A 20,677-nucleotide genomic window follows, 5' to 3' on the forward strand; every position below is an offset into this window, starting at 1 on the left:
AAAGATAAAAAGAGAGAGATCAAATTTGACCCTCATCAGCCATCTCTGGTTTGCAACGCTCTGAGTAGCAGATCTAGGATCAGCAAGACTGACCTCAAATCAGTGTCTAGGGTTAACTCTGGTTTCCTGCTGCTCCTACAGGGATGATGGTAAGGAGGGGCTGAAGTTCTACACAAACCCCTCCTACTTCTTTGACCTGTGGAGAGAGAAGATGCTGCAGGACACGGAGGACAAAAGGAAAGAGAAGAGGAAACAGAAGGTAAGGAAGGGCCAGTGGGCCGGGCCATCACCAGCATCCTGTCTTCTTATTCTAGGATTCCGCGTGGTGTTGTTTGCACATTGATCCTTAGCTGAGGTGCTGTGTCACTAAGTAGCTTTTGGACCCTAACTAATGTCAGATCAGCTCTCCCTATTACAGGTTTAATCTCAGCCATTATGAGCCCAATATTGGAACTGTTCTCGGATCAGAATTGCCTCTATTATTAGGGAGGGAAGGATACACAGTGGTTCTCTGTTGTCTAGTTTTTTACTCTAATTAATGTTTGCATCTGCCCTCTCTCTGCCCCCACACCTCGTGGGGGAGCCTATGTTTGTCCTGAGAGAGACACACACTCAAACTGTATACACACACATATGCATACACCCACATACCGTACACACAATTGCTCTCGTGGGGTCCCTCATAGACACACACACCCATACTGTACACACAAATGCTCCCATTAGCGAGAACATTGTGTATACTCAGTGAGATTTACACACACACACACACACACACACACACACACTGAAGGGGGTCTCCCGCCCATAGCCCCAGGGGCTCCCTACGACGCTACTCAGCACCAGCTTATGTCTACATGCTTGAGTGGCGGGCCATAGCCCTCTCTTCACCATAACCATCCAATTGGAGCCCAACATGGTTAGATTTTCAAGCACAACCAACCAATGAGGGAACCCTGCCAGAGAGGTTTGGGGATATAAAAGTTGAGGTTTGGGTTTTTGTGGTGGTGATGAAGGGTTCAGTCACAAGACTCACAGTCAGAGAACAGGGGACAGTAACAGTCACACCACTATGTATTTAGAGAAAGACTGGAAATACAGAAATTGTATAAAAAAATAGCTCACAGAACAATATATAGATAGATACAGTATTTAATAGGCCTTATTTGGTGTAAACAGAGTATTTGAGTTGGGATGGTGGGGAGTTGAGGCCAGATACCAGTCTCAGAAAAGGCCAGTGGAGTTATGAAGCACTATTTTCGCTGCACCACAATACACTGGCAGCAATTACAGTATAGAGTACAGACCACGTACAAAGTGCTAGGATGGCAGCCCACTGAGCCCAGGGAGGGAGGATAACTGGACTTTACACACACACACACACTTTGGGTTCAGACACATCATGACATACAGCCATACAACTACAGGATAGTGAGATAAGTGAAGACTAGGATTCTGGTATAAACATATTAGAGCTTCCTTAAGGAGAGAGAGATAGAGAAAGTGAGAGAGAGAGAAAAAGAGTGAAAGAGGGGAGAGCGAGTGAGAAACACAGTGATAAGGGTGTCGTCAGGTTGAGTGTGTGTGACCGTGTCCGTGACTCATTGTAAGACTTGCGCTCGCTTGCTGAGGTCATTGAATGCAGTTAGATCAGCTGAATATGCCTCTCAGGCAGGTGTGTGTGTGTGTGTGTGTGTGTGTGTGTGTGTGTGTGTGTGTGTGTGTGTGTGTGTGTGTGTGTGTGTGTGTGTGTGTGTGTGTGTGTGTGTGTGTGTGTGTGTGTGTGTGTGTGTGTGTGTGTGTGTGTGTGTGTGTGTGTGTGTGTGTGTGCGCGTGCGTGCTTGCGTGTGATATATAGAACAGAGAGAGAGAGTGTACAAGCATCTCTAGAACATCTTTGAGGAGATCAGGGAACTGTCTATTACCGCACTCAAACACAATGTTACTGGTCAGGTTCCCCACCCCATGCTCCAACCCCCCTACCCCTCCCGGGGGTTGCCATAGCAACCCTACATTGTTCTGCCGTGCCGAGCTGGCCAGAGATTGAAAGAGCAGCAGTTGCAGTAAGATGGAAGGACAGACTGTCAATAAGCAGCCATGACCACAGCTAATTCACACATCACTACCTGATACACTGTCTATCAAACACATACAGATAGGCTACATAGCTATGTGTGTTGTTTCTGGAGCTAGTAGGATAGTTATATTTGACATAGGGAAATATATGTATCTGCTTATGTATTCTTATGAATAAATCTAGATTCCTGAAACCTCTAATGCCTTAGCTAGTATCCCTCTCTTCCCTACCTCCCTCTCTCTTTCCCTTCGTCCTCTCCTCGGTCTCTGTTGTCTCTGACTCTGTGCAGATGGAATTGCCTTTTCATGTGTGGCCGGAGGGCCTTATCAGAGTCCCCGCTGAACCCCCTCCCCTCCTTTCCCCCCCAGAGGTAAGACTGCCCCGCCCCTCAGACCCCGTCCTGAGACCCTCGGGTTAGCCTGCTGCCCCCCTATCTAACCCCCCTCCTTTTGGGTTTGCCCTGCCTCAAAGCAGTGCACTGGACCCCCACTAACTCTGCTTCAAACCCCTGCTACTTACCTGGAAACCCTTTGCTAATCACTTCTCCAACTACAAGGTGCATCTGAGACGATCACTAACTGGACACTAGTGGGATTCTGCTTTTTTCACAGTGATTGTAACCTTTTGGGTAAACCTGCCACCCTCTTCCCGCACCCATGACCACTGTGTGGTACCCACTAACACAGACCCCCTCCCTCCACTCTTTGGGTTTTGGGTTTCCACTAACTGCCAGGATTGTTGTGATCTGATGTCTGAGCTTGGACTTAATCACATATTTCTCACTGTACTTTACAAGTAGGTATTTTGTACAATGTACCTAGTATACAGTCTCCATGCTAATGACCTAATGATTGTTAGATAACTGTTCCAGGCTGTAAAGGGGAACATAGCTTCCCTCCCTCCCACCCCCAGGTTGGGTTAGGACCTCCACAGGGGAGTAGAGAGAGTGCTGGGGGTGGCATTATGCTGAGCCCGTCACATTACTCACACACACTGTATATACACACACAGCAAGACACTCCTGTGTGCCACTACCACATTCAGATGAAGGAGGACTGCATGGGTTAGTCATACTGGGCACTGACATCATCCACATTTATAACAGTAATGACTAGTGATGCACAGATATTACATTTTTGGCCAGTAACCGATATTGTCCGATATATTAAAAAAAAAATGCGGCCTCTTAAGCATTGTAGTACAGTTAAATAGTCAAATAAACACACACACACACACACACACACACCACACTAACCAAAAAGTTATTTTGTTGGCATTTACATATGTTCCCGTTACCAGTAAAACATCAAAAGCTATACTTTCACTTACTATTTCTTCCACGTAGCAATATACACTGCTCAAAAAAATAAAGGGAACACTTAAACAACACGATGTAACTCCAAGTCAATCACACTTCTGTGAAATCAAACTGTCCACTTAGGAAGCGACACTGATTGACAATACATTTCACATGCTGTTGTGCAAATGGAATAGACAACAGGTGGAAATTATAGGCAATTAGCAAGACACCCCCAAAAAAGGAGTGGTTCTGCAGGTGGTGACCACAGACCACTTCTCAGTTCCTATGCTTCCTGGCTGATGTTTTGGTCACTTTTGAATGCTGGCGGTGCTTTCACTCTAGTGGTAACATGTGACGGAGTCTACAACCCACACAAGTGGCTCAGGTAGTGCAGCTCATCCAGGATGGCACATCAATGCGAGCTGTGGCAAGAAGGTTTGCTGTGTGTGTCAGCGTAGTGTCCAGAGCATGGAGGCGCTACCGGGAGACAGGCCAGTACATCACGAGACGTGGATGAGGCCGTAGGAGGGCAACAACCCAGCAGCAGGACCGCTACCTCCGCCTTTGTGCAAGGAGGAGCAGGAGGAGCACTGCACGAGCCCTGCAAAATGACCTCCAGCAGGCCACAAATGTGCATGTGTCTGCTCAAACGGTCAGAAACAGACTCCATGAGGGTGGTATGAGGGCCCGACGTCCACAGGTGACAGAGACGTGACAGAGTCTGGAGACGCCGTGGAGAACGTTCTTCTGCCTGCAACATCCTCCAGCATGACCGGTTTGGCGGTGGGTCAGTCATGGTGTGGGGTGGCATTTCTTTGGGGGGCCGCACAGCCCTCCATGTGCTCGCCAGAGGTAGCCTGACTGCCATTAGGTACCGAGATGAGATCCTCAGACCCCTTGTGAGACCATATGCTGGTGCGGTTGGCCCTGGGTTCCTCCTAATGCAAGACAATGCTAGACCTTATGTGGCTGGAGTGTGTCAGCAGTTCCTGCAAGAGTAAGGCATTGATGCTATGGACCGCCCGTTCCCCAGACCTGAATCCAATTGAGCACATCTGGGACATCATGTCTCGCTCCATCCACCAATGCCACGTTGCACCACAGACTGTCCAGGAGTTGGCGAATGCTTTAGTCCAGGTCTGGGAGGAGATCCCTCAGGAGACCATCCGCCACCTCATCAGGAGCATGCCCAGGCGTTGTAGGGAGGTCATACAGGCACGTGGAGGCCTCACACACGACTGAGCCTAATTTTGACTTGTTTTAAGGACATTACATCAAAGTTGGATCAGCCTGTAGTGTGGTTTTCCACTTTAATTTTGAGTGTGACTCCAAATCCAGACTTCCATGGGTTGATAAATTTGATTTCCATTGATCATTTTTGTGTGATTTTGTTGTCAGCACATTCAACTATGTTATGAAAAAATTCATTCAGATCTAGGATGTGTTATTTTAGTGTTCCCTTTATTTTTTTGAGCAGTGTACATAATCTGGTTCAGTAGCTAACTATATAGCTAGGTGTAATCATCTAAAATAACCCTCATTTATAAGACATTTCTTATTTGATTAATGGTGGTCGGACCCATCTATGTGAAGCTAGCCACAATAAGGATTAGCCACAATAGTGGACTTTGTGGTTAGCCTTCAAAATAAAATTATACTATTTGTATTCATTTGCATCACTGTCAATGACATACTTTTATTTAGAAGGCAAACCCCAAATTCCACAAGTGATCCTAATCCTTATTGTGGCTAGCTTCACAACACATAACCCGGTCCGGTCGAGCCTCACTAGCTGGATGAGGCTATCTGGCTGCTTATAACATTAGCTTTGGGCAACAGGGTTAAGTAGCTGGCTAGCTATTTATTTTCATGAACTGAAGTTCAATTTTAATAGGTGGACAATTAGTGGCAACCTAGCTAATACTTACTCACAAGGATTCCTAAATCATTGCTAAGAATAATGAAAATGACTGCAGTCTCTACTGGTCATTGTTTTTAGGCTGGTTGTATTTGTGCTAGCTAGGTACAGTGCCTTGCGAAAGTATTCGGCCCCCTTGAACTTTGCGACCTTTTGCCACATTTCAGGCTTCAAACATAAAGATATAAAACTGTATTTTTTGTGAAGAATCAACAACAAGTTGGACACAATCATGAAGTGGAACGACATTTATTGTATATTTCAAACTTTTTTAACAAATCAAAAACTGAAAAATTGGGCGTGCAAAATTATTCAGCCCCTTTACTTTCAGTGCAGCAAATGATCTCCAGAAGTTCAGTGAGGATCTCTGAATGATCCAATGTTGACCTAAATGACTAATGAGGATAAATACAATCCACCTGTGTGTAATCAAGTCTCCGTATAAATGCACCTGCACTGTGATAGTCTCAGAGGTCCGTTAAAAGCGCAGAGAGCATCATGAAGAACAAGGAACACACCAGGCAGGTCCGAGATACTGTTGTGAAGAAGTTTAAAGCCGGATTTGGATACAAAAAGATTTCCCAAGCTTTAAACATCCCAAGGAGCACTGTGCAAGCGATAATATTGAAATGGAAGGAGTATCAGACCACTGCAAATCTACCAAGACCTGGCCGTCCCTCTAAACTTTCAGCTCATACAAGGAGAAGACTGATCAGAGAAGCAGCCAAGAGGCCCATGATCACTCTGGATGAACTGCAGAGATCTACAGCTGAGGTGGGAGACTCTGTCCATAGGACAACAATTAGTCGTATATTGCACAAATCTGGCCTTTATGGAAGAGTGGCAAGAAGAAAGCCATTTCTTAAAGATATCCATAAAAAGTGTCGTTTAAAGTTTGACACAAGCCACCTGGGAGACACACCAAACGTGGAAGAAGGTGCTCTGGTCAGATGAAACCAAAATTGAACTTTTTGGCAACAATGCAAAACGTTATGTTTGGCGTAAAAGCAACACAGCTGAACACACCATCCCCACTGTCAAACATGGTGGTGGCAGCATCATGGTTTGGGCCTGCTTTTCTTCAGCAGGGACAGGAAAGATGGTTAAAATTGATGGGAAGATGGATGGAGCCAAATACAGGACCATTCTGGAAGAAAACCTGATGGAGTCTGCAAAATACCTGAGACTGGGACGGAGATTTCTCTTCCAACAAGACAATGATCCAAAACATAAAGCAAAATCTACAATGGAATGGTTCAAAAATAAATATATCCAGGTGTTAGAATGGCCAAGTCAAAGTCCAGACCTGAATCCAATCGAGAATCTGTGGAAAGAACTGAAAACTGCTGTTCACAAATGCTCTCCATCCAACCTCACTGAGCTCGAGCTGTTTTGCAAGGAGGAATGGGAAAAAATGTCAGTCTCTCGATGTGCAAAACTGATAGAGACATACCCCAAGCGACTTACAGCTGTAATCACAGCAAAAGGTGGCGCTACAAAGTATTAACTTAAGGGGGCTGAATAATTTTGCACGCCCAATTTTTCAGTTTTTGATTTGTTAACATTTTTTGAAATATCCAATAAATGTCATTCCACTTCATGATTGTGACCCACTTGTTGTTGATTCTTCACAAAAAAATACAGTTTTATATCTTTATGTTTGAAGCCTGAAATGTGGCAAGAGGTCGCAAAGTTCAAGGGGGCCGAATACTTTTGCAAGGCACTGTACCAAGCTAAACCTAGCTACGCCAGAAGTTGCGGTCTAACCCTAGCCCTTTATTACCAACGTGGTATTGTAAACACATCGTCCGTGGCCAGTGTTTGCTTGTTTATTTTTGACAGCGCTACTGTATCTTTTTTGACACACAAAGACCCAAACGGCTTTCCATAGTATGTATGTCGTGAAGCTAATAGCAGTGACGCTATTACTGTGTAACTCCAGTAGGGCAACATCGAAAAAATAGCGCACTTGGTAATGTGTACCGGTGCTCGACCAGTCTGTGAAAGCCAACATCACCCACGACAGAGAACAATTGATTGTCAAGGGCAATGAATTCCATTATCTTGGCTTTAATTAATGGATTTGAGTTGACTCTCTGAAATTACCATACTCTTTTAAATGACTGCTCGACTTGTTGACTGCTCGATCCACACAGCAGACATTGTGGTCTAGATTAGGAATGCTGTGTTGCACGTGTAGCTCATTTTACGCGCCGTCATTACCTCATGTACCTATATAGGGATGCACGGTATGCACGGTAGCTTTGACATCGGACTTTAATATCGGCATTAAATTAGACATCAGGCCGAAACCGATGTTGCCATGTTTAGCTAATATTGACCGATTCCGATATGTTCACCGATATATCGTGCATCCCTAGTAAAGACACCTGTAGTACACACCCCCGGTGACCCACATACTCATAACCAATAACTGCTAAAGGAAAGGCTTGAGAGAACAATAAACAGGGGGTTTTCACTTCATCTTCTCTGGTGTGTGTACGAGTGTGTGCCCCTCTCCATCAGCGTAATGGCCTCCGATTAATTGTGGCTAATCAATGTGCATTACTTTTAAGATTCATTATGTTTCCTTCTCTCTGCTGTGTGATTACTGACTATTCTGGGCACGACAGGGTGGGGGCGGGGTCAACTGCAATTAGTCACACGCCCACCTGATCACTCATACAAATGAGCATGTGTCACAGAAACAAACTACACTGAACAAAAATATAAACGCTACATGTAAAGTGTTGGTCCCATGTTTCATAAACTGAAATAAAAATCCCAGAAATGTTCCATACTTGCAAAAAGTATTTTTTTCTCTCAAATGTTGTGCACATTTCCATCCCTGTTAGTGAGCATTTCTCCTTTTCCAAGATAATCCATCCACCTGACAGGTGTGGCATATCAAGAAGCTGAATAAACAGCATGATCATTACACTAGGGGAAATTGTGTTGGGGACCATAAAAGACCACTTTCAAATGTGCAGTTTTGTCACACAACACAATGCCACAGATGTCTCATGTTTTGAGGGAGCGTGCAATTGGTATGCTGACCAGCTAGAATATCCACCAGAGCTGTTGTCAGATAATTGAATGTTCATTTCTCTACCATAAGCTTACCTCCAACGTTGTTTGAGAGAATATGGCAGTATTTGTGCTGAGGAGTATTTCTGTCTGTAATAGATACTTTTTGTGGGGGGGAATTATTCTGATTGGCAGTGCCTGGCTCCCCATTGGGTGGGCCTATGCCCTCCAAGGCCCACACATGGCTACACCCCAGCCCAGGCATGTGAAATCCATAGATTAGGGCCTAATGAATGTATTTCAATTGACTGATTTCCTTATATGAACTGTATCTCAGTAAAATCTTTGAAATTGTTGCGTTTATATTTTTGTTCAGTATAACAAAATCAGTTATCTGCATGAGTTACATTAGAGCTAAACTGTACTTACTAACAGGAATGTTGATTGATCAACAATCGATCAAGCTATTTTTCGTGTGTGCGTGTGTTTTTAATCAAATCAAATCAAATGTATTTATATAGCCCTTCGTACATCAGCTGATATCTCAAAGTGCTGTACAGAAACCCAGCCTAAAACCCCAAACAGCAAGCAATGCAGGTGTATTAATGCTACAGTACAAGTGGTCACATACAATCCAGTCCAGCGATGTGACCCCCACCTGCTAAGTCTCAAGACTCCAGATATTTTACTGCACATTTGTCCAAACAAATGTCTCACAACAACTGTTATTTCAAACATTTGTTATACCTTAGTGCATCATCAGTGTCTCATTATGCTTGTGTGTAGTATGTTTAAGCAAGGTTGCATAAAAATTCTAAAAACAAATGTGCCTAATTAGCATATTGATTTGAGGCAGATACGTTGCTTAACTAAAGTGTTTGACCACATTGTTGAGATTTCTGCTGCATAGCAACAGAGTAGAAACACCAACTGTCTTTGTGTAGGATGTTGTTGATGGTAAGCTAGCCAAGTGTTTCTATGAATGATGACTCTCTTGTTCTTTTGCTGCTTGCCTTGTGCTTCCTTCTGGTGCTAACCATGTTGTGCTAATTGCTAAGCAACTTTGTCATGTTGTGTTAGTGTGCGTTGTGTCATGCTGCACTGATGTGCACGGGGTGCTTGCTTTGTGCTTTTTGTGTGTTCAAATAGGCTATTTTATTTTGAATTCTTGTTTTGTACTGTCTCTTCATTGTCTTTGTATGGCTGAACAGCTCTGTTATCTTTGAGTTTGTTTGGCACTGCGTGTGTGTGTGTGTGTGTGTGTGTGTGTGTGTGTGTGTGTGTGTGTGTGTGTGTGTGTGTGTGTGTGTGTGTGTGTGTGTGTGTGTGTGTGTGTGTGTGTGTGTAAGTGAGTGCTCTCTAGTCCACTCTGTCATTTGGTTTGTAAGTGGCACGTGCACTATGTTAAATTGTATGATTTGCGCTCTATTGCTGTGTCTGACTGCGCTGCCATTGAGTCCAGCTGTGTCATGTAATTTTGTGTTTAACAGAGTTTTGCTTCCTCATCTGTTCCAATGCCCTGCTGCTACTTTCCTATTTTTGCCACTCTCAGCAGCAGTATTACGTTCTATTGCGCTGTGTGGTGTTAATTCATGCTCCCTGGTGCTTCTCTTGACGTTCTGTTCTTGTAGTTGCAGGACCCCGGCATGTATGATCAGGTCTATAGGTACTTAGACCTTCCAGGGCAGGTATGTGGTCTCATTACAAACTGTGTGTCTTCCAGTATCAGTGTGTGAAGTGTTGGCAGCTCATAATCCCTAGGACAACAATTAGAAGTGTTATAATGCATTATAAAGACCCAATGTCACGTTCGCAGTGCTCTAGATATGGGAACTAGGGAATATGTAGTGTATTTGGGCAAAACAAAAGCACAAATGACTAAAGTACAGTAACATTTTATTGATTTATTTGGATCTTATCTTTTTTTTTTTACTTTGGTGTATAATAGACACCATGTTTTGTGTGGTACTGTAAATGTAACAAGCTCTGTAACGTAAATGTCAGCATACTCTTGTTCTATTCAGTCAGTCAGTCCTACAGCTTTCCTTTCTCACCTGCTCTAAGTTCTGCCTTCGACTTCTGTGTGTCCTGTTTACATTGTTAGGTTCTTATTTTTCAGACTAAATAACTCACGGACACTAGAGAAGCTTTAACCAAGTTGAATTCTGCCCAAAGGTTCTGTACAGCTGTAATTCAGACAACAAAATTTCTCACCATCACAGTTATATACGTCCCACTTAAGACACTCATTCTCTCCAATCCTTACATCTTATGGTTCTACAGGAAGAGGGTAAACAGATACTAAACCCTGATTACTCCCTTAAGGGGATCTGACCTCACCTCCTGACCTCAACCCCTCCTTCACCTAATCCACAGATGTCCTTCTGTCTCCCCTATCTCAACACGTTGCTCTCCTCCTTCCAGCCAGCTATCTGTCTTCCTACAGAGAACCATTAACTTCTGACATTAAAACCTATTCTCTTTCACTCCTTCTATTCTAGGCTTCTTCTCTATCATTTATTTAATATCTCAATGTTCAAAGTTTAGCCGATTCCAACAATATACAGTGCATTCAGAAAGTATTCAGACCCCTTGAATTTTCCACATATTGTTACGTTACAGCCTTATTCTAAAATTGATGTAATATTTTTTTCTCATCAATCTAAACATAATACCCCAAAATGACAAAGCAAAAACAGGTTTTTATACATTTTTGCAAATGTATTTAAAAAAACGAAATTATCATATTACATGAGTATTTAGACCCTTTACTCAGTACTTTGTTGAAGAACCTTTGGCAGCGATTACTGCCTCAAGTCTTCTTGGGTATGACGCTACAAGCTTGGCACACCTGTATTTGGGGAGTTTCTCCCCTTCTCTGCAGATCCCCTAAGCTCTCAGGTCTCTCCAGAGATGTTCGATGGGGTTCAAGTCCGGGCTCTGGCTGGACTTCAGAGACTTTTCCCGAAGCAACTCCTGCATTGTCTTGGCTGTGTGCTTTAGAGTTGTTGTTCTGTTGAAAGGTGAACCTTTTCCAAGTCTGAGGTCCTGAGCACTCTGGAGCAGATTTTCATCAAGGATCTCTATGTACTTTGCTCCGTTCATCTTTCCCTTGTTCCTGACTAGTCCCCCAATCCCTGCTGCTGAAAGAAATCCCCACCGCATGATGCTGCCACCACCATGCGTAACTATAGGGACGGTGCCAGGTTTTCTCCAGACGTGATGCTTGGCATTCAGGCCAAATAGTTAAATCTAGATTTCATCAGACCAGAGCATCTTGTTTCTCATGGGGGCTGTCATGTGCCTTTTACTGAGGAGTGACTTCTGTCTGGCCACTCTACCATAAAGGTCTCCAGCTGGCTGGAGTGTTTACGGACGTATACATTCTCTCCCTATCCCAGTCTGCAGTCCCCACTTGCTGTCCACCATTGTTCCTGTACCCAAGAAAGCAAAGGTAACTGAACTAAATGACTATCACCCCGTAGCACTCACTTCCATCATCATGAAGTGCTTTGAGAGGCTAGTTAATAAGGATCATATATCCTCTACCTTACCTGACACCCTAGGCCCACTTCTATTTGCATACCGCCCCAATAGATCCACAGACGATGCAATCGCACTGCACACCTCCCTATCCCATCTGTACAAGAGGAATATCTATGTAAAAATGTATTTATTGTGAAGGTGTAGGCTATATTACATGGATTTATTTGACTTTTTAAAATGTAGATGTTCCAAAGACCTGCATCAGCGGCTTGTAGGCAACATGTGGAAGCCAGGAAATGTGTTTATGTTAATTAACGGTCAATTACTGTGAGACTGTCAGTTATTTGCTTGACAATCACCGACTGATGGAATTTCATGACTGCCACAGCCTTAGTGGTGCGTTCAGCCCAACGCATCACCGGGGGCATCCAGGACACCTACAGCACCCGATGTCACGGCCTGTTCACCCCGCTACCATCCAGAAGGCGAGGTCAGTACAGGTGTATCAAAGCTGGGACAGAGAGAATGAAAAACAGCTTTTATCTTAAGGCCATCAGACTTAAATAGCCATCACTAGCTGGCTACCACCCGGTTACTCCACCCTGCACCTTAGAGGCTGCTGCCCTATATACATAGACATGGAATCACAGTCACTTTAATAATAGAAAACTAGTCACTTTAATAATGTTTACATACTGCTTTAGTCATTTCATATGTATATACTGTATTCTGTTCTACTGTATTTTAGTCTGCCAAGTCCGACATTGCTCGTCCTAATATTTATATATTTCTTAATTCCATTCTTTTACTTTTAGATTAGTGTGTATTTTCGTGAATTGTTAGATACTACTGCACTGTAGAAGCTAGGAACACAAGCATTTCGCTACACCCGCAATAACATCTGCTAAATATGTGTATATGACCAATAATATGTGATTTTATTGGTGGAGTACTGCAGAGAAGGTTGTCCTTCTGGAAAGTTCTACCATCTCCACAGAGGTTCCTCTGGAGATCTGTCAGAGTGACCATTGGGTTCTTGATCACCTCCCTGACAACGGCCTTTCTCCCCCGATTGCTCAGTTTGGCCAAGCATCCAGCTCTAGGAGTCTTGGTGGTTCCAAACTTCTTCCATTTAAGAATGATGGAGGCCACTGTGTTCTTGGGGACCTTCAATGCTTCAGACATTTTTTGGTACCCTTCCCCATATCTGTGCCTCAACAAAATCCTGTCTTGGAGCTCTACAGACAATTCCTTCGACCTCATGACTTGGTTTTTGCTCTGACATGCACTGTCAACTGTGGGGGACCTTATATAGACAGGTGTGTGCCTTTCCAAATCATGTCCAATCAATTGAATTTACCACAGGTGGACTCCAATCAAGTTGTAGAAGCATCTCAAGGATGAACAATGGAAACAGGATGCACCTGAGCTCAATTTCAAGTCTCATAGCAAATTGTCTGAGTGCTTATATTAATAATGCATGTCTGTTGTTTATTTTTAATACATTTGCAAACATTTCTTAAAAAACTTTTTTTTCTTTGTCATTATGGGATGCTGTGTGGATTGTGATAATTTTTTAAATTGTAATACATTTTAGTGTAAGGCTGTAACGTAACAAAATGTGGAAAAGGGGAAGGGGTCTGAATACTTTCCGAATGGACTGTATGTGTAGAATGAGCACCCTACTCAGTTTTTATGTAAATATGCCATATTGCTTAGTCTCCAATGAAAATGAGAGGATTCGCTATGACAACAGCAGCTGTGCAAAACCAAGAGGCAAAATAATATTTGCTTGTGTGTGCGCGCCGCCTAGATGATGGATGTTTAGTTTTTAGTTATGGGCACAGAAATGTATGCACTCTCTCTGTTCAATCTCTTTTCTCTCTGTTGCCTCCTGTCTTTCAACTCACCTCTTTCTCACTCTCTTTGTCAAATTAACAGATAGTTCTTCCCCCTACTTGTGATCAGAGCAGACATGAGGGGTGTAGGAAAGTTCTGTGTTTCTGTCTAATAGTTCTGTGCAGATTAAAACTCTAATTTCTCTCTCTCCCGTGTCTGTCCTCTCTTCCTTCTCGTCCTCCATCGTCTCTCCTCTAGGTAAGGGGAAACGACCGTACTCTGGAGACTGAGAAGGTACCCCGGGCTCCTCACGACCGGAAGAAGGAGTGGCAGAAACTGGCGCTGGGGGCGGAGCTAGCTGAGGACAACTCTGAGGAGGCCTTGAAAGAAAGAGAGGCTAACGGCTCTGCCACCTACCACGACAGGTCTGGGTGAGTATGCATGTGCGCTTCCTTGTATCTTCGTACATGGAGCATTGTGGAATGCTATTAATTTACCTTTTAGGGATAGGGGGCAGCATTTTCACTTTTGGATTAATAGCGTGCCCAGAGTGAACTGCCTCCTACTCTGTTCCAGATGCTAATATATGCATATTATTATTAGTATTGGATAGAAAACACTCTGAAGTTTCTAATATTGTTTGAATGATGTCTGTGAGTATAACAGAACTCAAATGGCAGGTGAAACCCTGAGAAAAATCCAACCAGGAAGTGGGACATCTGAGGTTTGTAGTTTTTCAAAGCTTGGCCTACCGAATACACATTGAGATATGGATGAGGTTGTACTTCCTAGGGCTTCCACTAGATGTCAACTATCTTTTGAAACTTGAATTAGAATTCTACTATAAAGGAGGTGCTCATGAGACCTCTTTGAGTCAGTGGTCTGGCAGAGAGCCTTGGTCTCATGACGCACGCTCCTGACAGAGTTACCTCTCGTTCCAGAGCTTCTCTGAAGACAAATGAATTCTCCGGTTGGAACATTATTGATGTTTTATGTTAAAAACATCCTAACGATTGATTCCATACATCGTTTGACATGTTTCTAAAGGACTGTAACGGAACATTTCGAGTTTTTGTCTGGATGACATGCTCTCGCCTCATGAAGATGGATTACTGGGCTGAACACGCTAACAGCAAGTGGCTATTTGGACATAAATTATGGAACTTTATGGAACAAATCAGGCATTTATTGTCGAACTGGGATTCCTGGGAGTGCCTTCTGTTGAAGATCAGCAAAGGTAAGTGAATATTTATAGCGTTGTTTCTAACTTTGTTGATTCCAAAATGATTCCTCTGGCTGTTTTGGGTTCTGAGCGCCGTTCTCAGATTATGCTTTTTCCGTAAAGTTTTTTTGAAATCTGACACAGTGGTTGCATTAAGGATATGTCTATCTTTAATTCTGTGAATAACACTAGTATATTTTATCAATGTTTATTATGAGTATTTATGCAAAATCACCGGATGTTTTGGAATCAAAACATTACTGCACGTAAGGCACCAATGTAAACTGAGATTTTTGGATATAAATATGCACATTATCGAACAAAACATACATGTATGGTGTAACATGATGTCCTATGAGTGTCATCTGATGAAGATCATCAAAGGTTAGTGATTCATTTTATCTATATTTCTGCTTTTTGTGACACCTGTCTTTGGCTGGAAAAATGGCTGTGTGTTTTTTCAACTTGGCGGTGATCTAACATAATCATATGTTGTGCTTTAGCTGTAAAGCAATTTTGAATTCGGACACGATGGGTAGATTAACTGTCACGTTCGTCATAACGAGGAGACGAAGGCACAGCGTGATATGAATACATTCTTCTTTCATGAAAATGAAGAACACTTAAACAAACTATACAAAACAACAACACGAACGTGATGCTATATATAACGAGTGCTGACATGCAACTAACCACAGACAATAACCCACAAAATACCCAATGAATATGGCTACCTAAATATGGTCCCCAATCAGAGACAACGATAAACAGCTGCCTCTGATTGAGAACCAATCTCGGCAACCATAGCCATAAAAACACCTAGACTGGGCAACCCCATAAACATACAAAAACCCTAGACTGGCCAAAAACACATATATCACCCTCGTCACACCCTGACCTAACCAAAATAATGAAGAAAACAAAGATAACTAAGGTCAGGGCGTGACAGTACCCCCCCCCCCCCCCCCCCCCCCAAGGTGCGGACTCCCGGCCGCAAACCTAAACCTATATGGGAGGGTCTGGGTGGGTATCTAACCTCGGTGGCGGCTCTGGTGTTTATCTTTCATTTGCTGTATTGGACTTGTTAATGTGTGAAAGTTACATATTTCAAAAAAAATATTTTTGAATTTTGCGTGTTGCCTTTTCAGCGGAACGTTGTCGAGTTCCGCTAGCGGAAAGGTTAAACCCTAGAAAGGTTAAACCCTAGAAATGTTAAACCCCAACGCTACTCTATATGTAGCATTTGTAACCCCCCCTCCCCCTTTTTGTGTCTCCCTCAGAGCTCCTTTGCATATGGAGTGGGTGTATCCCACTCTAACTCTTCCCCCTCTCTCTCTCAGAGCTCCTATGTACTTGGAAGGGATGGACGGGCCGTTCTCCCTAGCAGCGCTGCCCTACAGTCAAATGAACGAGCTACTGAACCGTCCTGGGGACAGAATGTACACGCGACCCCACGACCCCCCACCACTGCCCCCAATGCACCCTCTGGGAGACATCAAACCCCCCTCCATGATCAGGTGGGTGACACACAGACAAACACACACAGAGGCAGACACACACACACACAGGCACACAAATTCTTCCCACCACCTCTTTGGCTCTCTGGCTTTGACTCTGAGGACGCTTTTCAGTCTGAGGACGCTATTCAAGTGAATACAAAATTTAAAAAATGTTTCCAGTTCAGTTCTTTTCTTTGCTTTGTTGCTCCGTTCTCTAGCCTATTGTGTTGTGTTTTGTTCTGGGTAACTCTAATGATGGGATGCGAGCGGCTGCAGATGTGTTTCCCATCCCCAGAATTTTCTTATCCGAGCGTGGGCAGAGGAAAAGAGGGAAATATGAACACATGGATGGATGGATGGGATGGGATGGGATGGGAGGAAGCGGGGATAGTGGATCGAAGGTGAGGACAGATGGAGCTGTTGAAGGGATCGATAAGGTGTTAAGGCTAGCGAGGGCCGAGGCAGACGTTTTCCCTGTAGAGCTAACACAGTCCTCACTCTTCCAATCTCTGGAGGAATCAGAGAAGAGAGAGGGAATAAGGACACTGGAGCAGTTTCTCTCTCTCTTGCTCTTTCTATCTACCCCCTCTCTCCTTTTTCTCTCTCTGCTATCTCCCCCCCATCTCTTATTTTGCTCTATCCCCTCCACATCCTCTCCAAATTATTGTTGTGTTTCAATCTTTCTTTTGCCTTTTCTCTAGTTCTGTATAGACCATGCATGTCAGACTAATGTATTTGTTTGACGCACACAGTGTTTGGATGACTAGACATCAGTTATGTAATGCTTAGCATGACAAGTAAGTGTTAGTCAGGGACAGGAAGAGATCGGGATAGATGTGGAGAGAGAGAGAACATGTCAGGAGAAATTACCTCAATGAGAGTGAAAGAGACAGAGCGAGCGAGAGAACCTGTAGTACACGCACCCTTTGTGTTGACCTTTTGTTTTCAGCCCAGACTTATTGACTCTAGATCAGTGTTTCCCAACCCTGGTCCTTGAGTACCCCCAACAGTACACATTTTTTTTTGTATCCCTGGACAAGCACACCTGATTCTACTTGTCAACTAATCATCAAGCCCTCAATAAGTTAAAGGAGATGTGTTTGCCAAGGGCTACAACGAAACTGTGTACTGTTGGGGGTACTCAAGGACCAGGGTTGGGAAACACGGCTCTAGATGGCACCGGACATAACACAGTACAGCTTTCTCCTTCTTGCTTTACTTTCCATCTCCCTGTTATCTCCATTAGATTTTCTTCCATTTCTTGCTCTCTCTTGCCCCCCCCAACCTGATTATAAGTTAGCTTCCGGTTAACAGTACCTCTTTCTCTTTGTTTGTCTCTCTCTTTCTGTCTCTGCCTCTCTCTCTCCTCAGCTCCAGTTCAGGTTTTTCAGACAGCAGACCCCAGTCTCCAGCACAGATGCATGGCTTCAATTCCAACACCCCTCCCCCTCCACCTCCCCCCTTGCCTCCTCCACCTCCCCCCTTGCCTTCCATGTCCAGCTCTGGCCCACGGGGCACCCCTCCTCCCCCTATCCCTCCTCTACCAGTCCAGCAGCAGACCCCAGCCATCCCCCCTCCCCCCGCCCCCCTCCAGATTGCCCCTGGCGTCCTCCACCCTGCCCCTCCTCCCGTGGCTCCTCCCCTCCACCTCTCCTCCCCGGCACGCCTCCAACAGATCCTGGACAAGGGCCCACCCCCTCACCAATCAGATGGCACTGTACTGCCCCCGCCCCCTCCTCCTCCTCTGCCCCTCCCAGGAGCACGGATCTCCTCCCCCTGCCCGCCAGGCCCGCCCCCCGTGCCTTCCTTCCTGTCAGGTGCCGTGGGGTCCCCAGCCTCTCACTCCAGTGGAAAGAAACATTCTGCCAGCCTGCCACCCATCAGTGACGCACGCAGCGTCTTATTGGAGGCCATCCGCAAAGGTGGGTGGGGCCTCAGTGTATCAGCCAGTAGATATGGGTATTGGGGTAATATGGTAGCGTCCGAAGCTCAATGTGCGTAGTCATTGGACAGTTTTATAACAGAAAAAAGCTGTTCCATTCTGTCTTATAGGTTGCAGAATCTAAAGTGGTGTTCCTTTTAAAGGGAACTAGCTAGCACTTTGTCTTGTCCTTGATATTGAGGACAGAGAAAGAGAGTTGGACTTATGTGATCTCTCTCTCTCTCTGCCCCCACCCCACCCGACTCCTTCCTTCCCCCTCCCTTTTTGCCTCCCTCCCCCAAGGTATCCAGCTCAGGAAGGTGGAGGAGCAGAGGGAGCAGGAGGCGGCCAAACACGCGCGTGTGGGGAACGACGTGGCCACCATCCTGTCCCGACGCATCGCCGTCGAGTACTCCGACTCGGAGGATGAGTCGGAGTTCGACGAGGGAGACTGGATGGAGTGAACGAGATGGATGGAGAGGAGAAGAGAAGGGGACAGAGGGCAAAATTGTCACTCAACTGTACCCCCTTTCGAGACGTCAGAAGTTTGTCCTTACAACGCTGCTCTCCTCTGTCAGTCCTGTTTTACTTCCCTTTCATACACTACTCTACACCCCTCTCTCTCCCTCTCTCTCTCTCTCTCTGTCAATTACCGTTCTTCTATGTGTGTTCGGATGAAAAGCTCCACGTCAGTTGTATGTTCCATGTGTTCTGGTCGGGTTATGTTTTTGTACTCATTTTTCTACACTACTGCACATCGGTCAGTTGCTGTCATGTTATGTTCCTTCTTTATCCTCCAATATTATGAAATCCTCCTTGTGTACAGTTGTTTCCAAATGAAACCTTTTAAAGAAAAAACTTTTTTGTTTGTTTTCCTGTTTGTTTCTCGCTGTTCAGTATTAGCGTAACAAAGTGGCATGACACTTCTGTCCTTAGTTCTGTCCTGCCTCCTGGTGGGCCAAAGTGGAGATGAATGGATTCTGTATTTTATTATCTCTTCTTGGAGTTTCTTTTCTAACAGAAAAACACATGCAGTTTTTAAATGGGCCAGTTGTTGCCAATATGAACTACTTGAAGGATGGTAGCCATCCTGAATACCAGTCGGCTGTGGTTATTTGCTGATGTGATTTATTGGAGTTGTTCTGTGTTTTATATCATCCGGATTTGACTTATCACCTAAGAACAAGGAAAATATTGTGATGATGATATGTTATGTGATGATTGTTGTCTGATTCTGATGATGAAGATAAAGAAGAATTATGGTGAGATATTAGAATAATCAGAACCACTTAACAGTAGTGTCCCACTGGGAACACACAGGTTTAATCAACGTTGTTTCCACTTAATTTCAATGAAATTATGTTGAACCAACGTGGAATAGATGTTGAGTTGACGTCTTTGCTCAGTGGGGTCTGAGCAATAGGAACCACTTTTAGAAGGCAGATTATTTCCTGGGTTCCCTCTCTGTGTGTCAACTAACGAGAAGCTTTACCTCGTTTGACTCTAGAACACTAAATAAGGGCTCTATTCAATCTGTATCGCTGAAGTGTTACAGATTGTGCAATACACATTTTAAGATAATTTCCGATTGAGCCGACAGGTGCTGCATTTACTGTGAATGCGGTCTCCGTTAACTTGGGAAAATTGCCTTTACATTTCAATCACGCTGTAATGCTGATCTTCAGCGATACACATTGAATAGAGCCCTAACAGTTACTATGAAGAATTTAAATGAATTAACGCCATTAGTCTACCCGTGTTTCTGCTGCCAAGGGGGTGGGGCCATGATGAGAAAGAAGGATTCATCTGCCTTCACGGCTCCCTTTGAAGATGCCTGCAGTCCTTTTCTTTCTTTTGTTCTTTCTTCTACTTGCCTTATTGTTTGTACAGACATATCGTTGAGTTGATGAATGTATTGTGCTGTTACTACTTTTTGCCTGTTCTGGTATGAATTAACTGTTTCTATGTTTGGGGAGTGGGAGAGAGGAAAATGAACCCTGGGTTCAAACAATATGCTGTATAACATGTAACTGTTGACTGTAACAATTTGCTTGAGTTAATAAAAGCTAATGTTATGTTTTAGTAGTTGTTGTTGTGTGTTTTATTAATGTGACTTTTAACTATTAAGCTTTTATTATTAAACCTCATCCACTTTAATGGCATTTCTTCAACATTCTAAAGCTCCCATTGTTAAAAACTCCCATTCTTAGCTGTGACTTCCAAAAGTTAACACATCAACTACATTTACCACTTTCCCAACAAGTTGTACAACAACTTAGTGTATGAAATCTTAGTCAACTTCTCTGATATTGAAATCTGAAGAAAAAAATATTCAACCAATCGAACAATACAGCTGTTTTAGTAACCGCATCAACTACATTTTTGACT

At 44.0% G+C, this 20,677-nt stretch overlaps 1 protein-coding gene across 17 annotated transcripts in view; it reads left to right on the forward strand.

Annotated features, from left to right (window-relative positions):
• LOC110530920 (actin-binding protein WASF1) overlaps positions 1-20,371 on the forward strand; it is a 152,986-nt gene extending 132,615 nt beyond the window's left edge. For 10 of the 17 annotated variants that reach the window (XM_090243430.1, XM_036985465.2, XM_036985467.2 and 7 more), the window contains 7 exons: positions 142-259; positions 2,367-2,447; positions 9,954-10,010; positions 13,906-14,078; positions 16,210-16,386; positions 17,740-18,290; positions 18,593-20,371. In XM_090243430.1, coding sequence (XP_090099556.1) covers positions 142-259; positions 2,367-2,447; positions 9,954-10,010; positions 13,906-14,078; positions 16,210-16,386; positions 17,740-18,290; positions 18,593-18,753 — 1,318 coding nt within the window. In that variant the 3' untranslated portion in view covers positions 18,754-20,371. Of the gene's footprint in view, positions 1-141; positions 260-2,366; positions 2,448-9,953; positions 10,011-13,905; positions 14,079-14,313; positions 15,838-16,209; positions 16,387-17,739; positions 18,291-18,592 lie in introns of those variants that run through there. The other 7 variants (XM_090243434.1, XM_036985468.2, XM_090243435.1 and 4 more) reach the window with 3 other exon arrangements.
• Positions 20,372-20,677: the final 306 nt, after the last annotated feature.

Source organism: Oncorhynchus mykiss, chromosome 8 (genome assembly GCF_057628025.1).
Source record: "Oncorhynchus mykiss isolate SJ-2025 chromosome 8, ASM5762802v1, whole genome shotgun sequence".
NCBI classification, from domain to species: Eukaryota; Metazoa; Chordata; class Actinopteri; order Salmoniformes; family Salmonidae; genus Oncorhynchus; species Oncorhynchus mykiss.